Source organism: Cynoglossus semilaevis, chromosome 2 (assembly GCF_000523025.1).
Source record: "Cynoglossus semilaevis isolate Cse_v1.0 chromosome 2, Cse_v1.0, whole genome shotgun sequence".
NCBI classification, from domain to species: domain Eukaryota; kingdom Metazoa; phylum Chordata; class Actinopteri; order Pleuronectiformes; family Cynoglossidae; genus Cynoglossus; species Cynoglossus semilaevis.
The window spans coordinates 10,973,322-10,983,591 of NC_024308.1; the positions used below are offsets into that span (position 1 = coordinate 10,973,322).

General features: G+C 41.7%; 1 protein-coding gene across 4 annotated transcripts in view; it reads left to right on the plus strand.

Annotated features, from left to right (window-relative positions):
• Window positions 1–7,693, plus strand: part of pik3r3b (phosphoinositide-3-kinase, regulatory subunit 3b (gamma)) — a 40,595-nt gene extending 32,902 nt beyond the window's left edge. For all 4 annotated transcript variants that reach the window (XM_008337770.3, XM_008337762.3, XM_008337773.3 and 1 more), the window contains 2 exons: window positions 217–387; window positions 921–7,693. In XM_008337770.3, the coding sequence (XP_008335992.1) occupies window positions 217–387; window positions 921–1,119 (370 nt within the window). In that variant the 3' untranslated portion in view covers window positions 1,120–7,693. The remainder of the gene's footprint in view (window positions 1–216; window positions 388–920) is intronic.
• The last annotated feature ends 2,577 nt before the right edge of the window (window positions 7,694–10,270 follow it).

The window sequence follows — 10,270 nt, forward strand, 5'->3', positions numbered from 1 at the left end:
TTCAGGTGCAGCAGGTTTTGTGCTGAAGACATCTCCTGTGTGTCTGCTCTACTCTCTTTGATCCTCTCTCTGTTTGTCTTTTTATTTTTCTCTGAACTCACAGTTTGTTGACACTGCAGTGTGTGTGTGTGTGTGTGCATGTGTGTGACGGTGCAGACACAGCGACTGTTGTTAATCTTTTCATGTCTCTCTCTCTCTCTCTCTCTCTCTGTGCAGAGGCTGCTTTGTGAACGAGGAGGATGAGAACCTGCCCCACCATGATGAGAAGAGCTGGTTCGTGGGCGACCTGAACAGGACGCAGGCGGAGGAGCTGCTGCTGGGGAAACCAGACGGATCCTTCCTGATCAGAGAGAGCAGCAAAAAGGGCTGCTACGCCTGCTCTGTTGTGTGAGTACACAGTGAAAGAACACACACTTGTGGTAATAGTTTGTATTACACACATGCTAACCTTTAGCCATTTTACTAAGGTAAGGTTTTCAATCAAAGAAAAGAACAAAACAACACAGCCGAAACAGGAAGTTATGATGACGCAAGCAAAAACTCACGGGCTTGATATCCGAAACGTTCTTTTTGACTTTAATTTTGGTGCATCACTATAAATACTTGAGAAACAATGAAGCTGTGACGTCACACTAGGAAGTTTTTTAAAAAACCACTGTAAAACACTGTTGGTGTCTGTGGAACAAGTTCTTCCCACGTTCTGTTTCAAAACCTGAATGTCTCTTAGCCTTTGTAGGCTCCCGATGTCTGGGTTTAATAGTGGGTCTCAACCAACGTTTTTAGGAGCATACTGCCACCTACTGAATTAAAAAAAATAAAACAATGTAATAAAATGTAGTAGTTTAACAAATGAAAACGATCAATGACTAAATGTCTCTGTTGTGTGTGTGTGTGTGTGTGTGTGTGTGTGTGTGTGTTAGTGTGGAGGGGGAGGTGAAGCACTGCGTCATCTACAGCACACCGCGAGGCTTCGGCTTTGCTGAGCCCTACAACCTGTACAGCAGCCTGAAGGACCTGGTGCTCCACTATCACCACACTTCCCTGGTGCAGCACAACGACTCGCTCAACATCCGCCTCGCTCACCCCGTCTACGCACAGATGCCCTCGGGACACAGATGAACCCCCACCAATACACACTCACCCACACACAAGTCTGCTCACACTCCAACAGAGACGAGTAACTCACGCCCCTCCTGCTCTAGGAGGAGGGAGGAAGGAGTGAAGGTGAGGTGGTTCAGTTGAAGTACAGATCATCTCCAGCACCGCAGTAAAAAAAAAAAAAAGAAAAAAACATTTCTCTGCAACACACACGTCAGCCACCTTTGGAGGTATCTCTATTTTTTACCTGAACATTCTCAGAGGGCATTCTTTCTAAGACTGCTTGATTTGCACAAGGAAGTTTTACATGTTTGTGAATGTGAAAAAAATAACAGAGAAGAGAAGGAAGGAAGGAAGGAACCGGAGTAGGCAACTTCAACAGGTTTCAGGTTGACCCGCTGCTACCTAAACTCCAGCTCAGACTTTTTACTACAAACTCGAGAGAAAAAGAGAAAAAAACTACAACAAAATTCCTGAGAAAAACAGACGACAACAAAACATTCCCACTTTAAAACTGTTTTATTTTTGAATCTGAGAAGATTTTATCGCAGTTTATTTGTGATTTTGTTTCCTGGAGGTTTTCTCTTTCATGTTTCAGGTTTTTACTCCTAACTTGTTTGTGGTAAATGCCAAGAGGAGATGATGATGATGAAGATTGTGAGGATGGTGATGATGAAGATTGTGAGTATGGTGAAGATGATTTCAAGTGTCTTTTTCTGTCCCTCTTCATACAAAAAGCAAAAAGATGTAGCATATAATAATAGACAGCTGGAGGGTGGTAGGCTGCTGCTGCTGCTGCTGCTGCTGCTGCTGCTGGGGAGGGGGTTAAGAGAGGGGGGAAGTGTTTGTTACTCCTGAGGACAAAAGTCTTGCTTTTATACTGACTGCATTTTTTTTTACATTTTGGAGACGTTTGTGTCAGAGGTTGGAGACCAAAGTAGGTGTCGAAGAGAAAGAAGAGATTTCTGTTCCTTCTTTCTTTTCTTTACCTTTTCTGTGAATGGAAACAGTAGTGATGGTGTGTTTGAGGTCATACATACACAGGCAGTGTGTGTGTGTTGACGTACCAAACAGCCCTTTGTCAGAGTGAAAACCAAATGGTACGAGAGAGAGAGGGTCTGTGAATACAGAAGAAAAAAAGCACTTAACTGAGTCTCATCTGTGACCCGAGTTCTCTGGTTGTTCTCTGGGTCAGTCCTCGACAAGAGCGATACTGCGTGGAAAGTTCATGTCATTGAATTATCTAAAAGAAATTAGCTAAAAACATTTTTTATTGATTACCAGACAACAGCGTGAAAAATAAACTGCAGAGTCTAACTCGTGAATGGGCATATGTTCCACATTTCACAGAAACAAAATGAGTTAAAACCAACATGTTCATGTTTTTGCTGGGTCACAGAAAGTACAGAGGTCTAAGGTCACAGATGGGTACACTCAGTAAAAGGTCAGAGGTCAGGTTTTTAAGGTCATCTGTAAAGAATCTGACCATCAAACCTTAAAAACCCATAGTTATGTGTGGTTTAAAAAATAACAACAGAGAGAGAGAGAAAATCCTCAGAAATAATAAGCTTTGATAATATATTGTTTTTTTTTAATGTGTATGATGGAGAGAGGGAGATTGAGAGGGGGAGGGAGGGAGGGAATGACAGAGGTGACGTACAGACAGAGCTGAAGACACAGGTTTTAGTGACATACTGAAAACTTGAAAGAATGTGCAATCCAGCATTGTGTTATTAATGAGAGAGAGAGAGAGAGAGAGAGAGTGATGCACTATGGTCCCAGAGATAATCAAAGTGTGAAGCTGTGGGTGTGGCCTTCACCTCTGGTTGTTAGGTTCTTATTTTAATTCTGATTAATGTGTTAGTTTTATTGATTATTGTTAAGTTGGAACTTCCTGTCCGGTGCTTGACTTTATAACCAGTGAAGGTTTTTTTTTATTATTTGTCAAAGACTTAAGAAATAAAAACATCACAATAAAATGTATCTTCAGAACCTGGAGAGAAAAAAAACACAAACTTTGCGTTCAATTCTTACTGAAAACCTGCTGTCCCTGATTGGCTGTTGGTTTCTGCAGCTGTCCTCTCTTCTGTGTTTCTGTGGAGCAGTGAACTAATGGTTGAACACATTTATTTAACAATTGGAACCAGCCAGAGTTTGGGATCTGAATCTACCCATCTCTGGTGCTCGACCCGTGTGGCTCGTCTCGGTGCCACGTCCTAACAAAAACGTGCCAAATCCCACCTGGGGGTCATCTGCTGTGAAGCTGACCCTAAAACTGGGCAGCAGCCCAGTGATGAAGCTTTCATTTCAGGCTCATTCTCCCTGTTGGAGGTCTATGTCCATTTCTGACCTAGCCTCTGGGCCACAGCAGAAACACAGAAGCGTTGGTTTAGATCCTGGTTACAAAGTCAGAACAAGCACCTTCTTTAACCTCATAGGTTTTTCAGGCCAGCATGTGAGCGTATGGGCCACACAAACTTTTACAAATGTAAATGTATGTACAGTATGTACACACACACACAGCCAACACACACACACATACACCAACAGATGTACGGGAGTGTGTTTAGGAAGAGGGCCATTGTTTGTTTGTGAAGCTGCAGAGGAGTCATTGTGCATGAATGTGTGTGTGTGTGTGTGTGTGTGTGTGTGTAAGCCCTCCCACCCCCTCAGTGTCCTCCTCCACCACTCTACTGTGTACTTCTCCATGACACTATCACTGTTAGCTGGCCCCACCCCCTGCTGGTAGGCTCGTGGTGAGGTTAGCATAGCTAAAATAATAATAATAATAATAATAATGAAGGACTGCCTCAGTTTTTGTGGGCAGTGGGACGCTCCAGTTTGACCTGTGGACCAAACCTGTCGTTTCTATTTTGGTGCAGGTTCCGTGTGAGCGAGCAAATGTTCGTGCTAACACTGGTCTTAAACTTTGTCTCTCCTGATAATAATGGGTTCTCTCTGGTCCTCCAGTCACCTCAGCCTGATTCTACTGGTCCACTGCAGCTCACGGACCTCAGGTTTGACACCCCTGCTGTGTTGTGTCATTAACACAGACACGTGTGTCAGACGTCAGAGTGTAGATCAGGTCGTGGGTGGAGGTGGTTGGAGGTCATGCAGCACTGTTTTTGTCCTCAGAGCTGGGGGTTTGACGCTGCTCCAAACACAGAAGTATCAGAACCGACTCGGCGTCAGACACTGACACGTCTGCGTCCATCCTGCTTTCATGTTCGGTCCTTGGTCTTGTATCTTGAGTTGAAGGCTGATCCATGAGTTTCCTCTTCTTGTCCCTGACCGTTAACTCACAGTGGACTCAGACAGAGCATCAGTTCCAGATTTTTTTAATTACCTTCAAAACCGTGAAAACCGTGGACAGGTCTTCAGGTCCTTCACAGGGACCCCATGCCCTAATCTTGAATGTACAAAAAGATCAGGTCCAGGTCCAAACTGCTTTTCTTTTCTCTAGAACTCTTTTGCTGAAGCTCCTCTGACGACCGTCAGCAGGTGAATCTAGATGATCCAAACTCCAGGTGCTAGAGCATGTTTTTCCTCCAGACTTCTGGTGTCTTGAGGACACGGTCAGGATCCCTCAGGTGTTTTTTCAGGCTTACCAGAGTAAACACTACGACCACACAGCAAAGCCAGCCATTTAACCAAGAAAGACAAAAATTCAGGGCTTTTTTTTCCCCCCTCATTCATCCGTCCACACTCAGTCCACTTGGGCTAGTGTCCTCACCATGGAAACTACTGCCTGTAGTCTACACCCAGCCACACATGTCCTGGAGTCACTCTCAAAGTCAAGAGTCCATGTACAGTATATGGGGTCTGTCCACAGTCCACATCTGGTCCACCAGGCCAGTGGCCCACTTCTAGCTCTGGGTTACATCTGACACAGATGCCTAAACTTGGCCTGTTATGATTTGGTTTATGTTTGGTTGAGATTTGGCCCACAGTCTGAGTACCAGGTGGGTCACCAAAGGCCTGAATTTTATTGCTCCTGTGGGCCCAAAGACCAAGTGTACCATATGGGCTACATTAAACCATGTGAGGATCCTTGACTCTGAGAAGCTCCAGTGACGTTCCTTCTCCATCATCAGCACTCGCTCTACTTCTCAGCTGACTGTTCTGTCAGTAGGGAACTCTAGTACTACACAGCTGTACTACACAGCTGTACTACTTGAACAATACTGCATGGCTCACTGTTGAATGTCTTTATATAGAAAAAAAAAACTTTTATGGAAGATAAATGACAGAGTTCCCTACTGCGTGGCGGTGAGCTGGGTCAGTAACGCTAGTTAGTTAGTGACGTTTCTCAGAGTTTTATGACAGATGTACAGTATGGTTACAGGAAATAGAAGCAGAGATACTTACGAAGTGAAGAGGGCGATTTTTAAGGGAAACTTTTCTCAGAGATACTTTGAAGTTTTTCCTTTCATCCAGGGCTCGTCTGACACTTGCACACATTGTTGTCTCCAGAGACGTGACGTCTGTGTACGCATCCAGAGTCACATGGACACAGAGATCTCCTATCTATCATACAAATATCTATATATAGTCACACACGCATATATACAGTATATAATATTTAATTAACTCTAAGGATGGAACTGTTTAAAGGATGGAACTGTTTAGTGGATGTTTTAGGTTTTTCTTTCTCTTCTAATTTAAATTTCTCCCAAAACTTTGAGACCAAAGATTTCAGTTGTCCTTTGTCTTTCAGTTGTCAATTGTAAATTCATGTTGTGTCCTACATTGTGGAGTTGGTTCGGTCCAGTGTTAGACCACACTGATGGTTTGTACTGCCAAATTTTGTGGGAGTATGTGGTCTACAGTTGTTGGAGTGGTCCACATTCATAACTTGCAAGTGGTGCAACAAAAATCATTTGGTCCTGCACCAGTTCTAAATTGTCTATCTGGATATTAGATGTGGGTCACATGAACACAATCAACCTACTTCTGGGCTAAACAAATTGATATGTGGGTTGTTTTTTTTTTTTTGTTTTAAACCAAGACGTAAGATTAAACAATCCCATAAAATAAATCTGGTCTGGACCAGCAGTGGGACGCAGCCCATTAGATCATGCAGACATTTCTGGCCAAGTTTGGGGAAGACAGTGAAGCTCTGTGGGTCAGGTGACCAGACTGGGTCAGGTGACCAGACTGGGTCAGGTGACCAGACTTTCATTGTGGGATTTTGCTGAAGCTATGTTTTTTCCCTGAAGTTTTTTTTCTTCTGTGGTGTGGGGTTTTAAACCCTCTCAGTTTGAAACATGTCCAGAGTTTTTGGTTTTTTTTCACTCAGGCCTCACTTTCTCAACACTAATTGCACATGTTGTAGCCAAGGGTCTGACTTGGTTTACATTTTCTGTCATTGTTGTTGTTGTTGTTGTTGTTGTTGTGGATGAAAACTCCGCCCAGCGTTGACGTCACCTCGACTGTAATTGACGTTGTCTGTTGACTCACCTTTTTTACGATTTTTGGAGAGTTGGAGGTTTCTCCTCAGGACTGGTGTTGGTTTCATTACGCTCCCTCCATGTCTCTCCCACAGACGCATCAGTCCTGAAGACTGTACATAAGAAGTGGGCGTGGCCAAGAGTAAAGGTCCAGAAGAGGTTTCTGCAATTATTTAAATTTGATTCTACTTTCCTTCAAAGTTCACTAACTTCTCCTGAACAACTGTAGATGTTGACTAATTAATGAGGTTCCTTCAGGTTCTTTTTGGCCACAGACATTTTTAGAATTCAGTTCATTCTGACTGGTGTCATTTTCTGGACCTTCAGTTTGGACCTAGACAGCAACCACCGTTTCTTATGTACAGTCTACAACCACCGACGCCAACACACGGTGACGTGGTCTCTGAGTTTGAGTATGTTCTCCCCAGAGTGGTGTCAGGACCTGGGCTAAGGACCAGTCTTGGGGTCGGTACCACGGACCAAAACCTCTTAATCTTTACGACTGTTGACTTGAGTTTGTGCGACTTGAAAAAGTCCGACAGGAAAACAGACTTTTCCGACTTCAGCATCTCAGTGAAAGAAAGGAAGCACAGGCTCAGTGTGTTCCCTTTACCCCGCCCCACCTTTCCCCTCAGGAGGACTGTTAGAACAGCGTTCCTGTTCCGTACCGGTGCGTTTGTACCGCAGCGACTCCTCACACTCAGAACTTCTGCAGAGTTTTATTTGCAGCCAGAGTTTGAATCTGTTTGATTCTCACTGAGGAGTCGTGTTGTGTTCACTGCTCCACTGATCACAGGTCCCAGCACCGTGGCTGCTGCTGCTCACACACACACACACACACACACACACACAGAGAGAGAGAGAAAAGAAAATGATTTTTAAAAGTGTATATGACGTCCCTCCTTACTCGTCCTTTTCTCTACCCTTTTTGACATACCTACAGACCCAGCATGCATATTTGGTACTATTGACTGTGTTTTTGTGTATAAAAGAAAAAGAACTAAAAAAAATAATTGAAGATGTCTTTGAAAAAAAAAAAACAACTGTTATTTGTCCGTTGATGTTGTTTTTTCACATCTGACTTTATTACAGCAGGATTTGACCTTTGACACGGTCCAAGAACAAAGTTTTCAAAGTCTTGTCAATCACACGACGCCACAACAGAGTAGGTAACACTGAGAAAGTGGACAGTACAGCCACGCCGACTCTTGATTTGGATCAAATACCACTAAATGATGGGATCTTACCAACAAGTACCATGTGGGCCACACGCCTCAACCAGATGTAGCTTGAGCTGCTCTCTCTACCCACAACTTTACATGGTCTGCGCCACCATTGTGGACCTACATTCTGGGCACCAGTGTGTGACCTACATTCTGGGCACTATATGTGGGCCACACCTGCCTTGGAAGCAGAGAGTCTTGGGTTCTATTCCCAGAACAGATCTGCTGTTCTCACAAGAACTTCCCAAAATGGTGGATCAATGAAGTTCAAATTATAATGAATTATTAGATTAACATCTGGTGACGTCTGGTTGGATATGACCCACATTTTAGATACCACATTGAAATAACTCTGTGGACTTGTTTCCATGGCGACTGTGACTGCGCCCTGACTTGGTGTTACTTCCTGTCGACTGCGTCTCCTTAACGTTTTCTCTTTCTGTCTCTGTGATGGTTCTGGTCCAACTCTCCAGCTGCTGCCGTTCCTGGTATGGGTTCAATAGTTTGTGGGTTGTAGATTCTCCGTTTGTTGTTGAGCTGAACTTGTCTGTCAGTGCAGCGCCACCACCTTCACTTCTTTTCAAATAAAAAAAAATATTTTCTTCAAATACAAACTTCCTCCTGCATCTTAATTCTCGTCTGAGTAGAACACGTGACCGTCACAGATGGTGAACGCACACTATACATTATTTTTAACTACACAAATAAAGGAAACAATTTTAAATACCACATCAGGTTATGTTTGTCCTGTCATTGGACAGAATAGACAGTGACACCTTCAGGATCAAAGTGTTATGTTTTAGATGATTTTATGTTTTTAACAACATCCTGTAATATACTCTTAGTTGTAAAGTTTAGGATTGGCCAAAAAACTGTCATTCTGAAGAATTGTTCAGTTCTCTTTTTCAAAGTTATGTTTTATGTTTTTTATATATATATTTTACTTGTATATTTCGAGGCAGATTTAATTTTGGCGACTTTAATGCACATCAAAGCACATCAAGGATTTTTTTTTTAAATCTGAAGAAATTTTTTTTGGCACAATGTTTTTTTTTGTTTTTTTTTTACAATTTTAATGAATGTGTATATTGTGCTGGATGAACAGTTTTGCAGGTTTAATTTTTTTCTCCAAAAACACATATTGTGAAAGGCCATACATAGTCATGTGTATTTGTGCGTGTTCCTGTGTGCGTGCTGATTAGGATTTGAAGGAAAACTGGATACAAAGCCGTTCTTTATTAGTCCAATCTATTGTTATTGATATTACAGAAGGGGCCGGTAGAACTGAAATACACTGCATCAGGAATTAAAACTAAATAATGACAACAAGAAAAACAAAGAGCATTCTACAAATTACAGTGCACTGACAAGTTACATTTCTATGTAAACAACATCTGTTCAAAGTTCATTCTTCACAAATAGGTATGGAAAATTTACTTTTATTTAAGTACATTTTGACTTAATTATTTATACGTTAATTAAAAGAAAATGTCGTGCGCGGATTCTCCCCTGTGTTAATGTCGACAGAGAACGTTGAGTCTCGCCTGCTGTTGGATGGTGGCCGGTGCAGAACAACAAACGGAGGTTGAGGATTGTCAAGCAGAGAGCTCTCGTGGAGCAGAGGACTCGGAAAGAGATGAAAATCCTTGGCCATATCTCAGACACCTGTTTGTTTTCAAATACAAAGAAGGAAAAAACTTCATCCTGCGATGGAAAACGAACCTGCCCCGGCGGACAGAGCTGTCGTCCTCGAAACTTCCACGTCAAACTTGCGGAAGCATGTGGTGGTGAGTAGAGTATCTATGATTTCACCAGTGTTTCCCAACGTGATGTTTATTATTTGTTTAAATTTGTTTACGTTAAGTGTGTCTTCATGATATCGATTGTTTTCGTTAGTTTAGCATCGATCCTGAAAGCAATAAAAGTGTAAAACATCCAAAGGGGTAAATACTTATGCTAAGCACTGTTTCTTGATATTTTAAGGCAAATTAGTGCGTTTTCTATTCATTTTTGGCAACCTTTTCAGACATTTTCAGAAAGTTTTTTGTATGTGAATTTGCTTAAAAGTTGAAATGCCAAAAAAAAAAAATCTCTTGTCAGATTTGGTTTGATGTGATACTGATGCATTGTGGGTTTTTTTTTTTTTTTTTTTTTTTTTTTTTAAATCAAAATGTTATCTTTTAAGTATTTTAGAAACAAGATTTTGGGGGAATTTTTTTAATCTTTCATGAAAATTTTGAAAAAATTCAAAATTTTATCTTTTCTGCGTGTTTCTCAACAAATTAAAGCAACTTGAGAAATGTACAGTTTAACTCGTGAAAATTAGTTTGACGTGTTATATTGGTCAAGGTTTTTAATTAAAATTTTGGAAAAAAAAATCAAATTGTTATCTTTTCTGCGTGTTTCTACACAAATTAGAGCATCTTGAGAAATGTTTTAGAATACATTTTTTATTAACTTTTCTAGTTTCGTGTTAGCCTTACCATCGTGAAAAAATCC